General features: G+C 32.1%; 5 protein-coding genes across 6 annotated transcripts; 2 read left to right on the forward strand and 3 right to left on the reverse strand.

Annotated features, from left to right (window-relative positions):
- The first annotated feature begins 25 nt into the window (after window positions 1–25).
- Prp38 (pre-mRNA processing factor 38) lies at window positions 26–2,144 on the forward strand. The gene is made up of 4 exons (XM_072900010.1): window positions 26–169; window positions 440–699; window positions 840–1,207; window positions 1,293–2,144. The coding sequence occupies exons 2-4, from the start codon at window positions 536–538 to the stop codon at window positions 1,682–1,684; spliced, it is 924 nt and encodes a 307-aa protein (XP_072756111.1). The 5' UTR covers window positions 26–169; window positions 440–535; the 3' UTR covers window positions 1,685–2,144.
- Window positions 1,752–4,392, reverse strand: Mon1 (vacuolar fusion protein MON1 homolog). The gene is made up of 7 exons (XM_072899991.1): window positions 3,950–4,392; window positions 3,545–3,867; window positions 3,213–3,456; window positions 2,856–3,140; window positions 2,582–2,772; window positions 2,398–2,500; window positions 1,752–2,303 (listed from the first exon to the last, which is right to left on the reverse strand). The coding sequence occupies exons 1-7, from the start codon at window positions 4,229–4,231 to the stop codon at window positions 2,163–2,165; spliced, it is 1,569 nt and encodes a 522-aa protein (XP_072756092.1). The 5' UTR covers window positions 4,232–4,392; the 3' UTR covers window positions 1,752–2,162.
- A 1,261-nt stretch (window positions 4,393–5,653) lies between these two features.
- Window positions 5,654–12,797, reverse strand: LOC140669556 (endothelin-converting enzyme 1-like). Its single transcript, XM_072899525.1, has 18 exons — window positions 12,552–12,797; window positions 12,095–12,192; window positions 11,808–11,969; window positions 11,206–11,289; window positions 10,756–10,970; window positions 10,218–10,415; window positions 9,215–9,322; window positions 8,980–9,115; window positions 8,788–8,902; window positions 8,346–8,436; window positions 8,083–8,256; window positions 7,820–7,920; window positions 7,615–7,673; window positions 7,478–7,529; window positions 7,192–7,259; window positions 6,427–6,566; window positions 6,085–6,252; window positions 5,654–5,973 (listed from the first exon to the last, which is right to left on the reverse strand). The coding sequence occupies exons 1-18, from the start codon at window positions 12,566–12,568 to the stop codon at window positions 5,800–5,802; spliced, it is 2,160 nt and encodes a 719-aa protein (XP_072755626.1). The 5' UTR covers window positions 12,569–12,797; the 3' UTR covers window positions 5,654–5,799.
- A 1,055-nt stretch (window positions 12,798–13,852) lies between these two features.
- On the reverse strand, window positions 13,853–18,709 carry Vang (Strabismus domain-containing protein Vang). Its single transcript, XM_072899392.1, has 4 exons — window positions 18,170–18,709; window positions 17,366–17,960; window positions 17,112–17,270; window positions 13,853–17,035 (listed from the first exon to the last, which is right to left on the reverse strand). The coding sequence occupies exons 1-4, from the start codon at window positions 18,298–18,300 to the stop codon at window positions 16,199–16,201; spliced, it is 1,722 nt and encodes a 573-aa protein (XP_072755493.1). The 5' UTR covers window positions 18,301–18,709; the 3' UTR covers window positions 13,853–16,198.
- Window positions 18,710–19,165: 456 nt separating this feature from the next.
- Rtf1 (RNA polymerase-associated protein RTF1 homolog) lies at window positions 19,166–23,353 on the forward strand. Of its 2 annotated transcripts, XM_072899703.1 has the most exons (8): window positions 19,166–19,341; window positions 19,424–19,525; window positions 19,934–20,192; window positions 20,295–20,702; window positions 20,775–21,018; window positions 21,101–21,827; window positions 21,913–22,186; window positions 22,314–23,353. In XM_072899703.1, the coding sequence occupies exons 2-8, from the start codon at window positions 19,445–19,447 to the stop codon at window positions 22,418–22,420; spliced, it is 2,100 nt and encodes a 699-aa protein (XP_072755804.1). In that variant the 5' UTR covers window positions 19,166–19,341; window positions 19,424–19,444; the 3' UTR covers window positions 22,421–23,353. The 2 variants fall into 2 exon arrangements, with proteins under 2 accessions (XP_072755804.1, XP_072755803.1); XM_072899702.1 differs by having other exon boundaries at window positions 19,166–19,525.
- Window positions 23,354–24,750: the final 1,397 nt, after the last annotated feature.

Below are 24,750 nucleotides of genomic sequence, written 5' to 3' on the forward strand. Positions count from 1 at the left end.
GAGAGAGAGAGAGAGAGAGAAAGGACTACCTGAACCGAATGGTCCTTTACGGAACCTTTACAAAAGAGAAAGGTGTGACATCGAAAAGGTGACACGTCGCTGTACGGCTGACTTTGTTGGAATTGACGGATTTTTCCATCTGCATATGTCAGCTTTATTCCCCGAAATTGTATAATTTTTTTAAAATTATTTCAACATATATATTTTTTAAATTAATATTGGAATATTTATATTATTTATATATGAAAATGATATTTATCGATAGCAAATTCATTATTGCGTAGTTTAATTTATTTAAAATATATATTAATATTTTTTTAGAGAGAGAAAAGGAGAGAGTAATGTCTTAAAATGCTAGAATAATTAATATTAATTATATATTAATAAGTTTTCAAATATAGAACTCACCTCTTGATAGGCTTTCCGCGTTTTGTCACAGATATATCGAATACAATAAAGTCGTACCGGCCGCGCAAAGTGCATTTCCGGCGCTCTCTGGTGATCGTTTAGCAAAGATCCTCAGAAAAATTCGAAAATGGCGAACCGTACTGTAAAAGACGCTAAATCTATTCGCGGAACAAATCCGCAATATTTGGTGGAGAAGATTATTAGATCTCGCATATACGATTCAAAATACTGGAAAGAAGAATGTTTTGCGTTGACAGCGGAATTGCTGGTTGACAAGGCGATGGAGTTGAGGTTAATAAAATCAAAACATAACCTTTACGAATATAACTTGCTGATAAATTTATTTTTATTTCCAATCAGTTTGACAGATAAATATCAACGTTTATATAACAAGTTATTTTCTAATTAATTTGGCATTTTTTTTTTTATAGGTTTTTAGGAGGAGTTTATGGCGGTAATGTGAAACCCACACCATTCCTCTGTCTCATACTAAAAATGCTCCAAATACAGCCTGAGAAAGATATCATAGTTGAGTTTATAAAAAATGAAGAATTTAAATATGTTCGAGCGTTGGGTGCGCTATACATGAGATTAACTGGCTCTTCCTTGGACTGTTACAAGTATCTCGAGCCATTATTCAATGATAACAGAAAGCTCAGGATACAGAACAAGCAGGGTATATTTGAGTCGATACACATGGATGAATTTATCGACGTTCTTCTCAGGGATGAAAGATGTTGCGATATTATTTTACCAAGGATTCAAAAGAGATACGTTTTAGAAGAAAATAACGAGCTAGGTACACTACTCAATTATTTCCTCGTAATGGATGTAATATAATTTAGCCATATCTTTTTGTAAATGCAATTATTTATGTTAAACAGAAGCAAAGATATCAGCGTTAGAGGACGATATGGATGATGGTATCGAATCGTCGGAGGAAGAAGAAATTCCACCTATTAAAGAATCACCACGCAAGAGACCGGATGATCATGAGCGGGAGAGAGATCGTCACAGGGACAGGGACAAGAGACATTCTCGATCAGAGAAGAAATCTGAGAAGGAGAAGCAGAGATCGAGAAGCAGAGAGAGGGACAGAGACAGAGATAGGAGAGAACGTAAACGCAGCAGATCACCGAAATCTCACTCGTCGTCGCACAAAGATAAAGATAGAGATAGGGACCGTCACAGAAGAGATGACAGGGAGAGGGAGAGGGAAAGAGAAAGAGAAAGAGAGCGAGATCGAAGAAGAGAACGTGACAGAACCAGGCATTAAAATATGAGTAAGGCAAAGCAAGTCTTTTGATCGAATGCTTCTACAAATCGAGTGAATGAGAGATTAATTAATTGATTGATGAAATCCTTTTCTTATCTCATCAGTGTTTAAATGTATTTAGCGCCGTCATGTGACACATTTACAGGAATTCAGTATTAAAATCACATTACGCATCCGGAATCGAATCCGTATAACATATTTAAATATATGTATATACATTTTTATATCACTTACATTATATTACAATTGCTTCGTTAAATAAAAAAATAGTGAGCAGTATTGATACATAATAATGGTTGAATAATAACTATATGCCACTTGCTCTCTTGGAAACTTATGATAATGTTTTGCTTTGGAACTTTTACACCTAATGTAATTTCTCACGTTTCGGCGAAATAACGTGTTTGGTCGACAAATATTTCTATATCTTTTACATATTTTTATATTAAAAAAAAAGAAAGAAAGCACTTGGTAATGTTTAAAATGTAGGCGAATTCAAAATGAATAATCTCTCTTCCTCTTTCTTTATCCACTTTAATAACTTGCTTACTGCCTCGATAGCGTCCGGTTTTGTCACTAGAGGCTCAAACGTTACATATAATTCGAAACCAGAAGCAACCTAGAAAGAAAAAAAGATGTATTCTTTATATACATATGACTAAAGGAAAAAATTTTGTAATCTTTGATCAAATTGAAAGTAATTTTTTTCTTACCCATGCTAGCATTGTTTCCTTATCCAGTTGCTGGAATATAAGTTTTAAGGGTCGACTAGGAGAATGCAGTCTGTGATGCAAACACTGATAAAGCCCCAATAATCTGAAAAAAAAAAAAAATTATTTTATCACAGGAGTTATTAAGTATCATAGTAATTCATCATACAAGTTTATTAAATTTTACCGTTCTATTTCTTCATCTATTGTGTATGGCGGTCGAAACCCTGGACTCCAAAATTGCGCAGTACTTTTGCACTTATATAAAACATGCCGCATCTCGGGTAATCCAATGTCGGCAGTCGTTATCGTCGGTTTATTCATCGATTCGTTTATCGCCTCTAAACAATTCGTCCGCCGCAATTTCTCTACAATTTTCTATCACAGGAGGAATTTATTGATAAATTCATATTATTCATACAAATGTGATTTTTCAGTATTGAATTTGTGTTAACTCTTACTTGCTTGGCATCCGATAGTACAAAAAATACATCTCTATCGACAGTGAGTAATAATAAACACGCCTGGCAATCTTCTGATAGATAAGAAACATGACCGTGCATATATCCATTAGAGTCAAATTTCGGAAGGCATATCGGCGTCCAACTTTCCGCAGTTTTGAGCGATTCTGAACTATCTACCAGATTTTGTATTATATGCAAATCCATTGGATGCAGGAAAAATTTGTTCATTCTGACTAATGTTACCAATTGATTATTAGCTAGAAGTATTGCGAATACTAAATTCTGAAAAATATATTTTTCTCTTTAAGTATAATTAATTTCACAAACGAGCAAATATTCTCCTGTTTTTTATACCTTGATTTTAGCACATGTTTGAATGATGGTCTGCGTAATGGAACTTCTCATAGAAGGAAGGAGGGGCAGACATTTAATGGCCCCTAGAAAGAAAGCTGGCTCTCTATCCATAAAGTTCAATAAATGATCTATCAGTCTTTCACTGCCAGTTAGTAATCTTCGTAGATCAAAATTTCTTCTTTGATCATATACTCTATTCAATTGAGACTGTGTCAACACAGAGATTATCTGATTATATACATATCTACAATAAATAAATATATATGTGTATAAATATATACAACTGATGTAATACATTTTATCAAGACTATACTATTTTATATAACACGTACGTTAATTGTAAAGTGAGCTGAGGTACACTCTCCAATGTCTTGGACACTGCCACTAAGATTAATGGACCCTTTACAACGAAAACAAAGTTTGTATCGCCCGCATGTACTGATCTAATCATATCGCTGCCCGCTTGAACAAACGACACTAGAGCCTGCATAACTCCCATGACTGTGACTAGTTTGTCTTCTGAACTGTACCTAGAGTATATCGGTTTTCCCGCCTGGCTCAAGATAAAGATGTGCTTCTTCTGCGCCAGCCATGTTTTGCAACGCAATGGGTCTCCATCTATGTTATTCTGACCTAAACGAGTCGCGACATCATCCTAAACATCAAATTTATATTCAAGACAACTGGTTAATATGTAAGACAGGCAATTAACTTTGGCAAAAAGGTTACAAACTAACCATTTCAGCATCATCAAGGGAAAGGTTCTTTTCGGGTTCTCGCGAGCTTGGGGCGGTGGGAATGTCCTGTGTACTGTCCTCCTGGATCTCGGAGATGGTGCTGGCGGTGCTCTCCTTCATCTGCCTGTCACCATCGATGCTGCTGCTCATCTCCTGCTCGTACTCATCGAAGCTATCAGTGGTGACGAGCATCGTTTCCGTGGAGGCGCCGGGTTCGATTCCAGGCTCGGCTATACCGTCGTCGATCGTCTCGACGACGACGGCCGGTTCCTTCGCGGCCATTTCTACGACCGGGAACCGGGAATGTCGAACGATGAATCGCTCGTTACTCCGCGATCCTCCTTGTTAGCGTTTGACACTCATCAACAGCAGACCATCGTAGGCCGCCAGCCGCCATCGCTCGTTAAACTTTGGATCATAGATAAAATATGAATGTAGAGAGTACATATACCAGAGAGAAACCTGAGAGACACGCTATGAGCTCGTTTTTCCCCAGACGTTCCCCCCCCCCTTTCCCCCCGCTCCCGGACAGTGGCGCTAACTGGATCCATTTTATAGCCGATGGAACTACATGGCTGGATCCACTTTTCGGTGCCATGGTAAAATAACCAGTTGGTTCATATCCGTGCTAGATTCATATACAGGATGTCCGGTAATTACCGCCCCACCTCTCTAGGGCTAATAGAGCAAGTCAAACTGAACATAAAACTCTTCTACCATTTTGCGATTTTCGCAATAATTATTAAAATATTAATTAAAATAAAAAACGCTCAGCATACACTGAGTGCTATATACGGCGCGCGCTCATACGCTGAGCGTTTTCAATTAATATTTTAATCATTATATTGCGTAAATCGCAAAATGATAGAGGTCTTTTATGTTCAGTTTGACCTGCTCTATTAGCCGTAGAGAGGTGGGGCGATTATTACCGGACACCCTGTATAATTGCGGTGGATTTGAAAAGTTTATGAAAATATTATGGATTTATTAATATATCGCATATTATTTTAGCTGCGCATAATCTTTTTTCATTTTAACACATGTTATGAATAACAATAGATATACATGTACTATTAGAGAACAAATTATTAAAATTATTTTATGTATGTATATATATATATTCTTTATTAGAATCATTGTAATGAAAAATAAATTGAATAATAAATTGTAATGAAAATTATTATGGCAATGATGTTATATAACGATTATTATTTGTAAAAAATAAAAAACCTCTATTATAGACATATGCAAGTATATTTATTAAACATAAATGAATATAAATCCAAATAGTGAAAAATATATAAAAATTTCTCGCTTATAAATACATTTACTAAATATAACTCTATGCTATTCTAGAAATTTGTCATATTATATTCTTATAAATATATATTCTTTTTCTCGTCGCAAAACTACATTTAATTATTCCTGTATTACACGTGTATGTCTTTTTCTATCAAAGAGAGAAAGAGAGAAATTTAAAAGAAATTAAATTAAAATTATTTTTAATATAAATTTAAATCTGTCTTTTTAGAAAATTAAAAAAAAAAATTAATAAACTCAATCAATTAATTCTTAAATTAACTTAAAAATAATTAATTCTTATTAATTTCTTATATTAACAATATTCATAAGTATATCAAAGTGACAAATATTTAACAAAGTAAATTTTCATTTTTCGAGAAAATTGTGTGATGATATATAGCTGCTTAATGAAAGAGTCAATCGGCAAAGAAGCAAAACTATAAACTTGGAGATTTTCTAAAGGAATTTTTTATATATTTGAGTATCAAATTAACTTTATGCTTTTTTTAGGAATATGGATTCGTTATCTTAATCGTCCGTTATCTTATTCACCAAAGAGAACATTTCTTTTCTGGATTCATTCCCTTTCCTGCTGGGCAATTGTAAACTGTGGAGAATTCAGGGAAATTCGACAGGCTACCGCGTATTCTTGTTTCCCCCCTAGGATGCTCGTTCTGCAATAATGCTATTAGCTGTTCCCGTGTATCATTCTCACAAAATGCCTGAAAATAATTAGATTATGATAAACCACTTTGATTTTACTTTCCATTATCGATTGTCTGCTTAATAATTTTTTTAGCATCGCATCTGCATATATTTCGTTACACATATACCTGTGCAAAGCTCACAAAGAAGAGCTGATTGTCAGTAAAGTCCTCGAGTCCTTGCAGTCGTACTTCAGGCTGATTCAATTTCGCTTTTTTATTTTGATATGCATGATATGCCGCCACAACGCCAGCAGAATCACCAATGTTCTCTCCTACCGTCAATTTTCCATTCACCTGCAAAATTTTGCCAATATTATATTTAAAAATATAGACCACAATATATTATATTTAAAATATATTTAAAAATATATTTCATGTAGGTAAGAAAATAAAAGGCTTTAAACAATGCAGAAATCATAAAAGATATCGTTCAGGTGTTGGAAATCACTGCTGAATGCAATTACTTACATGAATGTTTAAGTCTTCCAAGCCTGGTACTAAATAACTGTCGTACTGATCGATAAAACATTGTGTTATCGGCTTATACTTGTTGATAGCGTCCGGTGACCACCATTCTACAGCATTGCCGTCTTTGTCATATTTACTACCTGTAAAAAAGTATACATTGTACATACATACTTTAAGGTAAGCTAGGATATGATGGCCATACGGAAAAGATGGCCATAGGTTGTAATTTTTTCAATAATCGCCACATAGTGCGCTTTCTTAATCATTATCAAAGATAATCGATATTTACAGTTTATGCGCATACATTGTTCGAAATAATGATATTGTAAATCTTGTATCATATTTTTACTTTTGACTACCTGCAAAGTTTTTCATTTATCCACTAAAAACTGTTATAACGTCGAATAAATTACAGTTAAGCTATTGTAATCGACGTTAGACATATTATAAAGATATGTAACTTGTTATATGACCTATAATTTTTATTTTCGTTTTCACTATTTTTTTATAAATATTATGGTCATCTTTTCCTTAAAAGTTGAGTAAGATGGCCAATGCTTATGTTGTACTATTTTGATAATATAAAATTTCTATTAAATATTTTCCTTTTAATTTCGATAATATTACGTAATTTAAGCTTCAGTGAAGATAATATGTCAAACACTATTAAAAAATAATAAAAATAAAAATATGTATATTTTTTGCATTTTAAAAAACTATGGCCATCTTATCCTACAGTATTTTACATTGTCGGAAAAAAATTACCCATATTATCGAAGCCATGATTAACTTCATGTCCAATGACAACACCTACTGCTCCGTAGTTCAAGTATCTGATAAAAAGTTAATAAATATATAAATTAAAAAGAGTTAGTAAAGATATAAATTACAGTTATATAAATTAAAGAACAGAATGCATACAAAAAACAGCTACATTGAATAAAAAATGAAAGAAATATAAAAAAAGTGTCTTTAATTAAATTTTTCAAGGAGAAAAAATTATTTTTTTATTTTCTTATTTTAAAAACTTATTAATAATATAAATACTTACATAGGACGAGTTTTATCATATACAGGATCTTGCGCTATCGCAGCAGTAATAACTAAAATCGCAAAATGAGTTAACAATAAATTTTACGATTTATTAAAAATATTAATAAAAGAAGTAAAAATAAAAATTTAATTCACCGAATTCATTGCTAGATGGATTATAATAAGCGTTTACTACGGTCGGTTCCATAAGCCATCTGTTACAAAAAGAAATAACATTATGTATATATTCTTGAATGTTTCGCACGATTTTTTCTTGTTTTAATTTTTAACGATTTTGTCGTAATAACTATTAGATCAAATAAATTTGAATAAATTAAATAAAAGGAATTATAGCTCTTACTGGTCTTTGTCTACGGGCTTTCCGAGATTGTTCAACATTCTTTTAGTTTCATATTTCAATATATTTAACACACTTTCAAGATACTCCCACGTGACAGTTAACTGAAACACACATACACAACTTTTATCATTATATACTTTTTAATATATATATGCTATATATTTTGTAACAATATCTTTTTACATAACATTATTCCAGAAAATAATAAATTCTTTTATCCATTATTTATAAAATATTAGCAACTTATCAATGTATATACTTACGCCATTGTAATATTTATCGATAGCTTCGTTGCTGTACCAATTTGGCGTGAGGACTTGCATTTTCATATAAGCCAATTTCTCAAGAGATGCCTTCTTCGTAGTCTCGTCCATCCAAGTAGACCCTGAGATAGACTCACCGACAGCATTTTCGATATTCGTGATTATATCGGTAAGCTAAATTAAACAATTTATCTAATTAATTTATGAAAGTTATGACAAATTCGATTAATTTCGTCGTGTCTTTTTAATTAATATCGACTTACATCTTCTTTATTTTCGTGCTTTACGAATCTCTTGGCGTATTCATACGAGATGGCCGAATCTAAATTGGGTTGGGACACGCAAGTCTTCCACCTTGATGAATTCCATTTAATTAGCACTTAATCAATTTCGTTTACATTGAGTTATTGGATAAAATAAGAACATAGCTTGAGAAACAATTAGATGTAAACAATTTGGCAAAATAAATTTTAAACAAATAATTTTTACAATTTTTAAGTTAAAAATAAAATTGAGCTGTAGACAAATGATAATGTGCAATATTTATGATTTATAATATAATATAAATTTAATTAATTTTGTGTGTGTGTGTCTTTTGTAATAAATATAAATTAAGATTTTGAAATTTATATACTGTTATTGTATCACAATTTTTTAAATACGTGGCCACATATTATTGATAATAATAAATAATAATACATGCACCTTGAATTTTCCTCCTTTTCTCCTTTGAAGTGTTTGGCAAGTTCAATAGCAATTTGTTCCGTACGTTCGGTGTAAGGTAACAGACCTCTAATGACATTCCATTGCATGTAGTTGACTGTAAACGTAATCAGATTGTCGAAATAATTAGAATTTCTTATCTAACAATTTATAGTGTTCTTTTAAACATCTTACCAATGGTATGAATAGGTGTTCGCTCTAGTAGCGGCACTAAATTAGTAAGATATTTGTATGCATGAACGACAAGTCTTTCGGATGATGTAATTTTTTTTGGTGCGAACAATCTTTGAATACGTATAAGCCAGTTTATCTGCAAGTAAGAGAATAAAATATAGGTGAAACGAATGAAGTAGATATAATAGTATATAATAAGTATTAAGAAGAATTAAGAATATAAATTCAAGCCGACCTTGCCGTTTACAGGACGTTGAGCGTCATAAGCATTTTGCAATTCCTTAATTGTTAGCGCATTGTAATATTTATCGATGTTTCTACTATCTACGAGAGTTAATGTCAGCTGCAACAGATAAAACAAACTAAATATAGTATGATAAATAAATCGTCTCCTAAAGTTTCTATATTAAATGGATTAAAATAGTTTTCGCTCCAATTAAAAAATCATCAGATGGAGAAGAAAGATATAATCCCGTATAAAGTTTAGGAATATTTTTGATATGAAAGTACAAAGTACATAATTATCAGCGATGGGAAAGTTATTCTTAAAAAGTAACTAGTTACCGTTATTCGTTACTTATTATCAGTTATCGTTAACGTTACTTCAAAAGTGACTATTCGTTACTTTTATCGTTACTTTTTTAATGTTAAAACAAGATTAAAAATTAATAAGAAATATACTTTTGTAATATATTTTATTAAAAAAATTAATAATTAAAATATTAAAATATCAATAATTTTTTTATTTTAAATTTGTAAAACCATAAATAATAAGGAAAACATTTTAAAACACTTAAAGTATAAATAAAAAAATTTTGGTTTGCATAAAATTTATAACTATAGTCAACTACACGATATGTTTTTTGTACTTTCATAATTATGGTCCGCTTACAAAGATGTTAGTGCGTTCTATAAATATGGATCTATATTAATATTTATGGCAGATTGAATATACGAAAATAAAAAATATAATATGTCATAAATAAGTTTTATATGTAAAAAGTAACGATAAAAATGACTGTTAAATTCGTTACTAAAAAAATGTAACTATGTTACCGCTGTAGTTACAGAAAAAAAATAGTAACGCCGTTATCACTTTGTTATCAAAAAAAAGTAACTGTAACGATAACGACGTTACAAGTAACGCGTTACTTCCCAACGCTGATAATTATTAGGATAAATCTTATATCTTCAATAAATTCAAATGTTAAAATCTCAATACAGCTTAATGACAATACCTTAGCCAATTCAATTTCGAAATTCGCGACATCAAGCGCATCTTGAGAGAGTGTCGCCTCGTCTACGAACGTGCCACTGTTTTCTATAAAAATTTTAGCGACCGTTTTGATGAAGGATGTGTACTTCGTCAACTGCGAGGGATCCTCACCGAGACCGATCACGGTGTCGCGCGGTGCGAAGAAAGTAGGTTCCAAGATCTAAAAAATATATACATTTATTCTATAAAACTTTTTTTTCTTTCTAATTTGTTGTGCAATATTTCCTAAAATTTTTTTTTCGAACAAACATGAACGATTATTATTGCAAACGAGATATTTTTAGATATATGACAATAATATATATTTATTACAATATTATATACAAATAAATAAATAAATATATATATAATTAATAGTATATATATATATATGTATAAAATTATATATATATATATATATATATATATATATATATATATATATATATAACAATATTAAAAAAATATTTTACATTTTATAAATATTTTATACAACATGAAAGAAAATATAATATACATACGGTGATGACATTGGTGTCAGATTTTTTGTCATCTGGCATCACCACTATACTGTAAAGACCGTTATCGAATAAATTGTCCTGTAAAATATCACTAATTTGTTGCCACTTGTCATATCCTCTTAATTTCCATTCAAGACGAGACATAGTCATCGGCCATCCACCATTCTCCTCCACGACTCTATTAAGGCCGTTTATCCCAATTATTTTAAGTGTTTCTGATAAAAAATAAAAAAATAGTTTATACTGCTCCGTCTATCTTTCAATTTTGCAAAATTTATGAAATATTGATTAATCCAAATAGAAGTGTTCAGTAAGGCTCGTTGAATGTCAATTAAGATAATTAAAGAAGGCTAAATCGAGCACATGTTTCTGGTTGGAACGTAGTATATTTCTTCAAAAATTACAGGTGAATGTGGTACGTTTGATTGATTAATCTATTTATGTACGTACCGGTATCCATGCACATGCTGTATATCTTTCTTGCTTTTTGCAAAGAAAGAGTGTCATCTGGTTTGGGATCATCTTCCAAGATTTCTACGGATATAATAAAGAGCAACAAGTTCGTAAATTAAAAGATATAGATGTTAACAAAAATATTGGTCGATAAAATGTAATAATAAAAAATGATCTTGCAACTTGGACAAAAATTTTCTAGGTGTAAAAAATTAACTGAAACAGATAAATTATTAGCAAATACTGTGGTACTGCATATATTTTGCACTTAATCAATTTAAATGACAGAGACAGAATTTATTTCTGTACTATTAGTGTAATTTAGACGGAAAATTTTTCTGCGATGGCTATCTTTAAGGCCTATTGTCAAGGACAATCATATTTGTGATTAATATTTGGCATTAAGATCTAAATTTTCTAGAGGTATCGCTAGAATATTGCTGCTATAAATTATATACGTGACAAACAATATTCTAACAGATACAAAAAGTAACGATAAACTTTAATCGGGACATCTAGAAATCTATCTACATTAGCAAAATATTTTTTTGAGTGATCGTTAATATATAAGTATTTTTAATAATGTTAGTAATTGGTACCTCTAATTTGCTCGGTCGTTTTCTCCATAATTCCCGACAATGAACTAACCGTCGGATACGAAGTATTCGCCGGATTATTCTTTGCCCATTTACCGCAAGCAAATTTATAAAAATTATCGCAAGGATCAACGGTAGGATCGAGTCTGGCTAAGATCTCTGACGCTGTGAAAAGTAATGTAATAAAAAATTATTTTTATAAGATACATGATGTATAAAGATGATAAAAATAATGCTTAAATATAGAATAATCAATCAGTGAAATCAAGGTAACGAATTAAAACACATACCTGTATCCACACAATTTTGCGTGGTACATAATGAATAATCCTCATTTTTCGGAGCTGCAAACGTAACGTATGTATACGTTACGGCCACTAAGAAAACTCTGCAAAAGTTTTGGAATAAATCAAAAGTATTTCTTTTAATGTAGAAATAACAGATTATTATAAATTGTTGACGAATATGTTTTTTAATAGCAGAATCTCGCAGTTTTGAATTAATGTTATATTAAAAATATTATTTTAACTGCTTGACGCGTGTAATATTAATAATTAATAATAATATTAAGATATATTTGTATAATTCTCTCATAGACTTTTAGATATCAATTTTTATATTGAAAAGTATTAATTATAAGTTTTAAAGTATATATTATTAATTTCTCTTAGATAGAAACGCTCATTATTATCATTATATATGCATATTATACGGAAATATTAAAAAAAAAAACTCCAAGTTTCTTACATGAAAGAGCGATGCATACTTTAACAGTGTTATCACAATGTTAACACTACTTCAAAGTATGTATAAAGTTGGTCTTTACCGAAGTTATACTACACGAAGCTCAGAAAGACTTTTTTTAATAACAAAGAAAACCGACGCAAAATTGTGCTGATATATACTCACGGAAAAATTGTATCCAATGATGTAATAAAATATTAATATGCTATACATGATCGCACACAAGATAGTACAATTAAGAAAATCTTATAACGTTTACGTGAAATGATGTGGCAAACCACTTGTCCAAATATTATTAGGTATATGTGCTTGACGTAAATACACCTGATATTTATAAATTTTGACATCTGTTCAGATCTAAAAAAAAAAGAAGAAATTGCTTATTCAGTTAATTAAAATTGTATCCTTAAATTTTGATAGGTTTAAATTAAATTTTACATATATTTCTTCTCCTGCAAAAAATTCTCTATAAAATATAACATATCCCTTTATATTTTGTTTTTTTTTTCGTTTAACTTAAGTATTTTAAATTATTTTAATCCTCAAAACTTAGAAATTTCATCTTAAAATAATAGAAGATTTTACTATATGTGTGCTTTTAATCATAATACATTCCAATTCTCTTTTCTCTAAAAGATATGTATTAGGCAATATATTAGTGACATCTTTCGTTTAATAATTTCAAAAACTGTTTTTTAATCCATATTTTATATTTCATATTTTTTACAACATGAAACCCAGACAGCACATGTCCTCAAAACAGGTGACTTAAAAACGTCTCATTGTTTTTTAAATATCTTCAAGGTGTCTTTTGGCCTTTCTGTGCTGTATTCGAAGATTACATTATCATAATAACACCTAAATCAATACACATTATGTTTGTACATGCATTTTTCTGTTTGCATTAAAACGACATGCTATTAAAACGATAAAGATTTTGTAATTGTGTTAAATATTTACCTCATTAATGACATTTTATTTTTACGCACAATTAGTGTAAATTTTAAGATAATCTTTTAATTGTATTAATATCATTAAATATGTCCATCAGTGTAATTGTTAAGTACTGCTAATTTTTATTTTCTTATTAATTAATACATTTTTCAATTTTAAAGAATTTTTTTGCATTGTATAGAAACAATTGTTTGTTAATAATAATTTTAAAAATTTACGAAAAAATTCCACTTTCTGAAAAATTGTTTTATCATTATTTCATTATTTGATATCTGACTGGAGGAATTAATAGAGAATAAGTTTTCTTCAAACGAAATTCTTGGTACAAGAAAGAAAATAAGATAGAGTTTTTATACATCAAATGTATTTTCATCTTTCAAATAGTACACAATCATCACGCGAGCACACATAAATAAAAAAGAAACATCCATAGCAAAAGCTATTCAAGTCAGTAAAAAAAAATTACACATACTCATAATAATCTCGAGATAAATGAATTATTCTCTGTATCCTCATGATCTTACTTTAATGTTTCTTAAATCGAGGACCCTCTACCAGAATAGCTTAAAAAATTATTGGGTATTTTTATCTTATGCGATTTACAAACGTGGGGCAAAGCATACGACACGTGGGAAAATCTTACACACAAGCGTAAAAACGTGTGCTTACTACAAACTGCACGCTTTCTCGAAAGCTATCGTCTTGTCATAGAGAGCTTTTATATTTGTCAATTTTATTACGATGACGAAGACATAATCTCGGAGAAGTCAACAATATTACTTCTCAATATATAAACTTTGCTTTTTCCTTGTAGCCTATTAAGATCACGATTCAAGCTATCGTCCATCAGCAATGATGTAAGATTCGTATGAATATATATACACATAAAAATCCGCAATCATAAAATTTTTGTTTTCACTATATACATATTCCAGAATACGCTAACTTTTCATACGTATCTCGCAATAAAATATTAAAGAATACGCGTTTAAATCCATCTAGGTACGCGTTATTAAAGATATGTAATTATATAATAATATAATAATAAATTTAATTATTAAATTATTTAATTTATTATATAATTTTTCAAATATTTAATCATTCATCTTTGAAATTATTCTTATACTTTTACTCTTTAAATGTTGCGTTGAACGATTATTTCAGTGATTACAGATTATGGAAGAAGACGGAAGATTACAATAAAAAATTATCCAATGAAGAGCAATTGTGACATTATTTTCAAATTTCAAGATATGCTTTTTATATTAATTATTTTATCAAGTATTTAATAGTAGAAAAGATTAATTATTTTATCAAGCATTTAATAATAAAAAAGATAAGTATATAAATTACCAATAGACCATAACTCTTATCTAATCACAACGCAGAATATTTAAAATAATAATACGAAAGAAAACTGAGAAAGAGGAATAAACCTAATAGATAATCGTGTCGGAGTTTTCTATCATCTAATAATTAGTTTACCATTCTTGCATACTTAATATAAAGACTATTATATATTAAAGAGTAAAAATCATATAAAAATGTTGAAGTACAAAAATTGAGACTATCATTATCGAATATTCGCTGTGCGTACTATTACATTGCAGGACACAGGATAACAAGAGAGATACGAGTTTCTTATACCCTCTGCTTCTTAGAGAAATATGATAAGTATGAACCATATGTGTTTTTTGTGTACTGCTACACATGTGCGCATGTATATGAACACATACATTTATGTGTATATAATTTTTATGTACTTAAAGCATATCTCTACAAATATAATAAATGAATTCAGGAATGCAGTATTAATTAATGTAAATATCAGTACAAATATTCAATCTTTGTGATTTTTAACTTATCCTTATCTTGTCCCTAAAAAGAAATATATACATATACTTTAAATTCATCTAAATATATTTAATATATTTAAAGTATATGTATAATTCATGATATGCACTATATGTAATGGAATAAATAAATGCGCGTGTCTAAAAAGTAAAAAAAAATTGAGTATTTCATATATTACACACAAGTATATAAATGCTATTACTTTGTAAAATTATTATAAAATTACTCAAAAATATAATATGTATCATCAATGATTAATATTCTTGTAATTTCTTCTTCAAAGAAAAGAAGTGATATCATCACAGTTAAAAATGCGATAAAACGATATCGAGTTATTCTCCCAATTGTGTTTCTTTCAATTGATCAAAGAACTAAATATATATACTATTACATTGTTTCACAGCAGTCTATTATTTCAGTAAACGGAGGAAGTTTTGAAAAATGTAATTTAAAAAGATTGGCTTTTCGATTTTCATAAAGTTTGATGAAAATACTTACAGATGATACTTTTTAAATAAATATTTAAAAGACTTTTCATGTAAAATGAGATTCACATTCATTAGATCATATTTCCTGCACAAATAAAAGCCTCCACCATCCACAGTTTTGTATCTTTCGCATGAAACAAACTATTTACCACAAAACACTTGCCACATTATGTATTCTGCGCAAAGCGAGGTCCAGCGCTTTCAACGCAAGAAAATTACATTTTTTAAAATATTATCTCTATCGAATTTCATTTGCGTCAAAAATCTTACTAAATACATATATCCCCGTTTTGAGGTATTGCAAAATTTCACTGAAAATTAAAGAATGGAATTTTCAGAATTCTGTTAAGCATTTTAAACAGAAGTCTCAGAATTTAATCGCAGAAGAAATTTGTTCGATTTAGGATGTGCCAATTGTTCAGTGAGACTAAAATGTGGTAATCTATATGCCGTACACAAGAGTGCTATTTCACCCTGTCTCAACTGAAATTCACAACCGTTTGCGATTGGACGCGAGGGTAGCTCTCCCTCGCACACCAAGGCCCAATGATGCGATCGCTTTTGTCTCTCTTTCTCGTTTGACAGTACTGGACTCGTGACGAAAAATGGTTCCAAGAATGCGCGCGGCGCCGCATCTTGGGCCAAACATCGAGCAAGACGATTAAGAATGGATTCTACAGAGTGACGCGGTTGTTGTCGAGTGATTCTCAAATACTTTTGCAAAGCCCTCGCCATGGAAGGGAACACCGCCTGCGCGGCTTCCATGGGATCCATCGGTCCCGAATTTGGAGTGGATTCTACTTCGGAGTGCAAGCGTTTGATGTGAGCAAACGCCTCCTCGGCGGCGGTGATCAACCTTGCACGGCGTTTCCGTACCCGTCGTTCGTAATCGTGTTCCTCGTAGAAGCGCTCGTTGTGACTGGAATCACGGCGACGTGCCTGCGCCGCTAAAACTGCTCGGTCCCCGCTACCGCCGCGCGACTGCATAGACCCAGTCACTCCACCATCAACTTCGTAGAATTTGAAGCTTGACTGTTTCCTGCCCGACTTTGAAACCGGCAATCTTTCCAAATATGGATTATAAATCGGGAATTCCGTGTAGTACCTCTCTAAGACCCACACAGCCGCTCTTTGAATCGATAACTGACCGATTGCATAAGACCTTGATTCACCATCCGGCGATCTGACGACCTGTCGACAAAAATACCAACGATATGTAATTCGGTAACAAATATGGATCAAAAAGGTATACGCAACGTTCACGCACCTTTATGTAGAACATAGGTTGTAGATGACGAACTTCAATAAGAAGCACAGCGGCATAGTGTATAAACAGTAATGTATCAGCAAGGGTACCTGCGTAATTTACTAAACTTTTGTACTCTGATATTTCGCCATTGGCAGCAGTCTTAGCACTCTCAGTGACCTAAAGAAATCAACAGCCATATATAATTTACATTCACTAAATGTACATATAATCTAAATTACATCTAGAATCGCTACATAAATTTTCCTGCATACCTGTACAACGTAAAAAAGCCAATAAGTACAAATGCACAGCATGGTGAGCAGCAGCACTCCTGCTCTGAATAAAAATATGCGCGGCATGGTAGCGACTCGCGGACGCAGAAACACCGCCCAGCTACCGATACCCAGTAGCACCAGTTTGAAGGCTAATCCTAGCAGTTGGCCTTTGCACTCGGCGTTGCACGACAGTAGTTGTAGCTTCTGCTGCATCGTCAACACTGACGTTGAGTCGGGAAAAAATCCCAATTTAGGCAAAATCACCATGGCAATAGGACTAAAGAAGGCGCTTATTCCGAGTATCATCGCCACGGCCGGACCGATATAGCGACTGCAGCTAGAACCGAACGAGCTGTCAGTTTCGTTCGGCCAGTGGCTTACATCCTCGGTAGATTCCGATCTGTCCGAGGTGTTGCCGGTAACGGCCGTTGTGTTCTCTCCCCAATTCTCATCCTGTGGCAGTATCTGCACCTCGATCACTTCCTGACCCATATTATCTACGCTATCTCCCCGTACATTTACAGTTGTTTGAAACGGAGCCATTTCGCTAGTATCCAAATTTTGTCTCTCTTTCCTTTGACTTCGAGTGCTCCTGTTGTAAAACATTTATATGTATATATATATATATATATATATATATATATATATATATGCATATATGTGTGTGCGAAAAAAATTCGAGTTTATGAATAGTTAGTTTTAGTACCAATGATATAACTTGCTTTTACAGTTATGCTGCAAAAAAACAGTTATATGGTACATAAAGTTATATGATGCACGGTTAAAATGAATCGAATCTACCTGGTGGTACGGTGAGAATGTTGCCTGTGATGCTGCTTCGCACTGTGAGATCGATGATGCTTTTGGGAGCTCCTGCTGTGGTGGCTATGGCTATGCTCGCTAGCCCCGGACTTGACGCTCTCCGTCTCCATTCCACGGCAAAGACTACCTGCCGTTTGCTACCCCATAAGAGCATACCCTTCTTCGCGCGCGGACCAACGGCGAGCACATAAATGCGACGCGACGTAACGACTCTCGATGCGATACCCGTCGTTGGGATACGCTATCGTAGCGGCTCTACGATCCAAGCATCCTCGGAACGTCGCGGCGTCACAGTCACGTGCGCCTTTGACATTACGCTTCGATCGAAGCCGATCTACTCCGAAGGCTCGTCGCTGTCGCGCAGCTGGCAGTGCGATGGGAACCTGGATCGGCAAAACGACGACTCTCGATCGTTATAAAAGCCGTAAAAAACGGACGCCGACACGCCTAACGTTTTATTATTCCCACCCCCTCCGTCCGGCTCCAAGCAGCCGGGCTACCACATTCCGTGATAATTGCTACGATTGAAAACACTGCGCTCCGTCCCTAGGGAAATTTTATCCCGATTATTACGTATGTGGTATGTGAAGAAGACCGATGATCTTTTATAATCTTCGACTATAAAAGTTATAGACAGACGTTCGTTCTGAAAATCTGAAAGACTAATAGCATTTTTGATCGAACGGATTTTAACCCAATCCGGATTATTTTACTATGAATCCAAGTCTTTTATTGGCAGAGACGATGCAATGACGTCATTATTCGTCCCCGATCTTATTCGCGCCAAAGATTTTAAAATGATTTTATATATAAGAAAGGACTATGAATACCGACCAAGATGTATACACGTGACATTTGCGACTGACCAATCAGAGAGATGTGCTCCGCTTGTAAGAGCTTCTTCGCCCTGATTGGTCCATCAAAATGTACTTTATTTTGACGAGTGATTTTTGAACACAATCCTTGTGGAATGCATCTCGTATCTCGTATCTCGTATGATGAGAATGTTCGTTGATTCTTGCATTGACGGAACGGCAGCTGTAAACGACCGCACGTTCGTTGATTGTATACTACTTGATTGTAGTATAGTATTCTATACACACGGTTTCTATCGTTTCTAATTCTTCCGTGCTATTTAACCGATCCTCCAGGTTCGTTATCCCTCATATGACATTCGGTGTGTGTGGAATTTTACTGCGAGATTGTAACGCAGGTATTCGCATTTCCCCATAGAATTACACACTGCCAAAGAGGATGCCGAAGAGGAAGCATCAAGCGCTCATAGACTCCGACAGCAGCGGAAGCGCGTCGGAGAGCGGCTCAGACTTGGACAATGTAAATAGTCTAACCTTTATAGCACATGAAAGTTTCATCCATTCATTTTTACAACAAATATATCTATTAATAATTTCTAATTTGTAACTTTCATCGTATGATAAATCTTGGAATGTATCCAGTAACGTCACGTATATTTACAAGTTTTGCATAATCTATCCGTTAAATAAATCCGTTCAATAAATACTCCTTTTTAAGATAATATACAAATAATATTTATAACATGCATCAGTTTATTGATCTAAAAGAGAAAAGTACATTATATTATTTGTACATTAAAAATGTACAAATTTGTTACGGATAGATACATGCATACATAGTATGATTTGAGACAACTTATTTTTCAATGATTTTGTTTATGATAATTTATAATTTGCAGTATGTATCTTATTTTATGCAAACTATTAGGATTTACTATCACTGGCGAAGAAAAAGAAAGGAAAATCACAAGATGATTCTCAGTCAAATGAGGATAGTGGATCGATTAAAAAAGATGCTAAACATGATTCAGACTCGTCAGATTCTGACACTAATTGGAACAACAAGACTGGAAAAACAAAGATGAAGAAAGGATCAAAACGAAGTAAACGAAAGATGACAAAATCTAGTACCGAAGACAGTGCCAGTGAAAAAGAACCAGCAAAGCCACTTTCAGAGCCAGAAGAAGGTATTTAAAAATTAAATCTATTTTATGAATATATATTTTTATTTTAAATGTGTAAGAATTTTATTAACGTTATAGTAACTAATAATTATTTTATTGTAATAGGTGAGGTATCAGATTCTGATGTAAGTGTTTCCGACTCTAGTCAAGAAGAATTTAACGATGGTTACGATGACAAACTCATGGGAGATGCAGAGGATCAAGCCAGACTTGCTCAAATGACTGAGAAGGAGCGTGAACAAGAAATTTTTAAACGAATTGAGCAACGTGAAATTATGAAGAAGAGATTCGAAATTGAAAAGAAACTAAGAAATGCAAAGAAAAAGGAATTGAGAAAACAAAAGGAATCGAAAAAGAAAGAGAAGGGCGGTGAAGAGAAACAAAAACTAGACAGGGCACCAGATCCTAAAGAAAGAAGTAAAGATCGTAAAAAGACAATAGAAGAAAAACAAGATAAAAAGTTCCATGCAATGTCATTGCTTAAAGCCAGACGCGAAGAAAAGAAAGAACGAGGTAATATATATACATTATTTTAATTTTTTTACATCTATTTTACATTTTTTAAATTATTCTTCTTTTAATTAGAGGAAAAAGAAAAACAGAGAATAGAACAACAGCAGCAACAATCAAAGGATTTAGAAGAAGAGGAATTGGAAAATGATCATAAAGGTGGTGGAAACAAGACGAAACTTAAAGCATCTGATATATATTCCGATGACAGTGGTTCATCAGATAGTGCAGAGGAAGAAGAAGAAGTAGCTAAACCAACATCTCAGCGCAGGTCGTCCTCGAGCGAAAGTCGTGATTCGGATTCTGATAACGATAAAAAGTCAGTTGTTTGTCTACTTTATGCACAAGTAGAATCTTTTGTCTTGTTTTGAAATTATATTTAATATTATTATATTTTTTAGATCGATTACTAGTAACAAAGTCAGACCGAAGAAACCAGTATATATCAGTACTAAGGAAGACTTAAACAAGATCCGACTGTCTCGTCACAAAATGGAAAGATTCGTCCATCTTCCTTTCTTTGACAGAGTAGTGCAGGGTTGTTTTGTCAGGATTGGAATTGGCAATAATAATGGTAAACCTGTCTATAGGGTAGCTGAGATAAGCGGTGTGTGCGAGACGGGAAAGATTTATCAACTCGGCGGCACAAGAACGAATAAGGGATTGAAATTGCGTCATGGTGCGCAGGAACGGGTGTTTAGGTTGGAATTCGTCTCTAATCAAGAATTCACAGACTCGGAGTTCTTCAAGTGGAAGGAAACTTGCGCTCTGCAAGGAATTTCGGTGCCAACGTTTGACGAAGTGGAGCAGAAATTAAAGGATATTAATGAAGCACTGTTATATGAATACAAAGAAGAGGATATAGAGAAGATTGTTCGAGAAAAGGAGAGATTCAAACAAACACCTTATAATTATGCGATGAAGAAAGCTCAGCTGATGAGAGAACGCGACGCAGCTAATTGCAGAGGAGATGATGAAACTGCTAGTCGTCTTAATCAAGAATTAAGTGAATTGGAAGAACGCGCTTCGGAACTGGATAAAATGCGTACAGCGACGATTTCCAGTATATCATACATAAATGATCGCAACCGAAAGAAAAATGTTGAGGAAGCCGAGAAAGCTATAATGGTAAGTTTTAGAATCTACTGTATTTATGTGTTTGTCCATCGTTATTACGCGAAATTTTAATCAATTAAAATTGATGTAATAATAGGAAGAACTGAAGGCTAACAAAGGTAAAAAGGTCGATGACCCATTTACCAGACGAAGTACTAAGCCGAGGATGGTATATAAGCCGGACGATGAATCTGATGTGGTAAACACAGTTCCAACAAATGACAAATCAAGTCCTCATCCGGCTGTCGATTCGGTATCGACCGCTAACGACAAAGAGAACGGACAGGAGTCTAAAAAGAAGCAGTGTACAGAAGACTTGTTTAACGCCCATGATTTCGACATAACAATCGATTTGGAAGTTCCTATTCCAAGTAAGTTTTCATATCGTAAGAAGGGTATTTTATAATTATGAACTTTTGTTTGATAATTAATTAACAAAAAGAGATTATGTCGAGAAGAACTTATCAGTACAATATGTATGCATAATTTTATTTTTAGATAATCCTGTTAGTGTTTTACCGAAGCCTATTAACAACATCAAGGACACAGGACCACGCCGATCGTTAAATTTAGAAGATTATAAAAAGAAACGCGGTCTCATCTAACAGTTCATACGTTTTAGACATCGTAAAAACGTAAAGTTAAGTTGTCGAGGTTGTCTTGTAATAATTAAGGAATTTAACCTCGCTTATCGAATGCTCTGGATAATAGTAAGAACGAAAGATATGTTCTTATAATGATTGACTGAGAAATTAGATTATTTATATAAAATACATTCATTAGTATATCATATATTATATTATTGCTAACGGCGCGCAATTCCATTTGTTTAATACATTGAGTGTTGGTGGTGGTTTGCTAATTTTATATAAAAAATTAGCTCCAATTATGTTGTATTATAGTTATATATAATAAATAAAGGAATGTTAAAACGAAAAACACATTGATATCTAATGGTTTTTTGGAGATAGTTTCTTATAATTTTGCATCATACAGGTTAATGTCCATATATATTCATATATGATGTGGAAACTGTCTCGGTATCGTTATTATTCTTATAAACACTCAATGTATTAAAAATGTTTTCCAACTAAACAAGGTTCCAACATAAAGCGGTTCCTATTGTGTACTCTAAGTAATGACATGGCGACTTGTGCATGAAAAATATAATTATGCAAGTAATGATTAGAAAACTGTTCTTTGACAATTACAGTACTTAAAGGAGATAACGGATATACTGAAAAAAAATACAATTTTACGCTTTGACTCTTACATGTTCCAATACTATAGAACATCCATATACTTAAATTAAAAAAGAGAGAGATAGAAAATATAAGAAAAAAAAGGTATGTACCTAACGAAGCCGTTTGCCAAATATGACTTTAAAATTTCTTATAAATAAAAACATTGTTTGTATGAGAATTAATTACAGTGACAGTATATAATCGCGCACAAAGCAATTTTATGTTATATTTACATGACAGAATTACACTCTCATTAAGTGATAATTTTATTGTAGAATGAAATGCATATGATTAATGTAGATATATTAATGCTTTATATCTTTTGCAAATCAAGTAATTATATTTACAACTCCATTTTTTGCATATATATACATAAATAATATAGTGTATTTCATTTTAATATCTGTTTCAGTTTATATACTGCTGATATAACTTCAATATTTTTATTGAAAAATATGTAAATATTTGAAGGTTTTCAAATCTTAATTTTTGTCATTTTTTGAGCTCTAAGTGTTATATAACTACCTAAAATAGGTTAATATATTATAATAACTATAGTATCTATTAATTACTTATTTTTTTTACGAGTTTAATATCGTTGACAACAATTATTTCAACCATATATTATGATTTTGTAATCTTATATGTACGATGACGACGTAGAAAGTATACATGTAAGAAATTATATATTGTAATTTACGAAATAAGAGAAATTTTGTTTTTTCTATTACGCGTTTTATTTTTCGAAATTGTACATATATTTAGGAATGTTCTGTATTTAAGATGAGAAATTTTACAAAGACAAACACACAGTTTTTATTTGTTTGACAAGTTAATATTTTTCTGATTAAGAACAGTCATCTTAAAGAATGTAATCATGCTGAACGTTTTGTGATTGTAAAAATAATCTACATATTTGTGTAATATATTGTTTGTATGAAATATTTACAAAGCAATGCGATATATATAGAGTATTGAATGCAGAGATGATAGGCGTAATGTTTGTAATACTCAAATAAGTGATAAGGAATATAAATTGAAATTGTAAGATAAATTAAGCTTTTACATAGGTATTATATTTTGAGTAATATGCCAGGGATAAATATGACTAGGATGCAATATTTGCAGTGTGTATTAATAGCTTATTAATCAGTATATTATTATTGTAATAATCTAAGGTAATGTAGACTTTATATTACATTTAATTGTGTTTCTTTTATTATTGTACGTTTTATCAAAGAAGCATAATATAGTTTGCAAGTACTGGCAATATTGCATCGTTGAAATTATAAAAAGATGCATTATGTTTGCCTAGAAAACATTGGTTTTTTTTTTTTTTTTTTTTTTTTTTTTTTACAGAAAACGTGTATAATGTCACTCTTATATGTACAAAGATAATGATCGTTGTATAATATATATAACAGTATTAAGAAAAATATAAACATGTAAAACTCTCTTTGCGTGCGTACGCGTGTGTGTATGTGGACTTGTATTTTTTATTTCTTGTATTAGTTATTACATTGATTCATAGTAAATATGCTATTGTATTTGACATAGAAAATTCTACATCTCGATATTTCTCGTCAGTTTCGCGCGCGATCTACTTGAAACGTTTAAATAAAGGTGCCGAAATTTCATATTCGCCAGGGGCCAAGAGTGTCTCGATACGTCCTTGGTCCTGCTTTACCGGC

Source organism: Anoplolepis gracilipes, chromosome 9 (genome assembly GCF_047496725.1).
Source record: "Anoplolepis gracilipes chromosome 9, ASM4749672v1, whole genome shotgun sequence".
Lineage (NCBI taxonomy): Eukaryota > Metazoa > Arthropoda > Insecta > Hymenoptera > Formicidae > Anoplolepis > Anoplolepis gracilipes.

Bases quoted from the DNA above. Each gene is read 5' to 3' on its own strand.
- Prp38 (XM_072900010.1), top strand. From the start codon at position 536: ATGGCGAACCGTACTGTAAAAGACGCTAAATCTATTCGCGGAACAAAT. The intron at 700-839 runs GTTAATAAAATC...TTTTTTTTATAG, and splicing joins GACAAGGCGATGGAGTTGAG to GTTTTTAGGAGGAGTTTATG. The intron at 1,208-1,292 runs GTACACTACTCA...TATGTTAAACAG, and splicing joins AGAAGAAAATAACGAGCTAG to AAGCAAAGATATCAGCGTTA.
- Mon1 (XM_072899991.1), bottom strand. From the start codon at position 4,231: ATGGCCGCGAAGGAACCGGCCGTCGTCGTCGAGACGATCGACGACGGT. The intron at 3,868-3,949 runs GTTAGTTTGTAA...TTTGATGTTTAG, and splicing joins CCCTTGATGATGCTGAAATG to GATGATGTCGCGACTCGTTT. The intron at 2,773-2,855 runs GTAAGAGTTAAC...CTCCTGTGATAG, and splicing joins TACTATCGGATGCCAAGCAA to AAAATTGTAGAGAAATTGCG.
- LOC140669556 (XM_072899525.1), bottom strand. The intron at 8,257-8,345 runs GTAAGTCGATAT...TGTTTAATTTAG, and splicing joins AGCACGAAAATAAAGAAGAT to CTTACCGATATAATCACGAA. The intron at 6,253-6,426 runs GTAAGTAATTGC...AAAATTTTGCAG, and splicing joins TGGAAGACTTAAACATTCAT to GTGAATGGAAAATTGACGGT.
- Vang (XM_072899392.1), bottom strand. From the start codon at position 18,300: ATGGAGACGGAGAGCGTCAAGTCCGGGGCTAGCGAGCATAGCCATAGC. The intron at 17,961-18,169 runs GTAGATTCGATT...GTTTTACAACAG, and splicing joins CATTCTCACCGTACCACCAG to GAGCACTCGAAGTCAAAGGA. The intron at 17,271-17,365 runs GTATGCAGGAAA...TGATTTCTTTAG, and splicing joins GGCTTTTTTACGTTGTACAG to GTCACTGAGAGTGCTAAGAC.
- Rtf1 (XM_072899702.1), top strand. From the start codon at position 19,445: ATGCCGAAGAGGAAGCATCAAGCGCTCATAGACTCCGACAGCAGCGGA. The intron at 19,526-19,933 runs GTAAATAGTCTA...GCAAACTATTAG, and splicing joins GCGGCTCAGACTTGGACAAT to GATTTACTATCACTGGCGAA. The intron at 21,019-21,100 runs GTCAGTTGTTTG...TATATTTTTTAG, and splicing joins GATTCTGATAACGATAAAAA to ATCGATTACTAGTAACAAAG.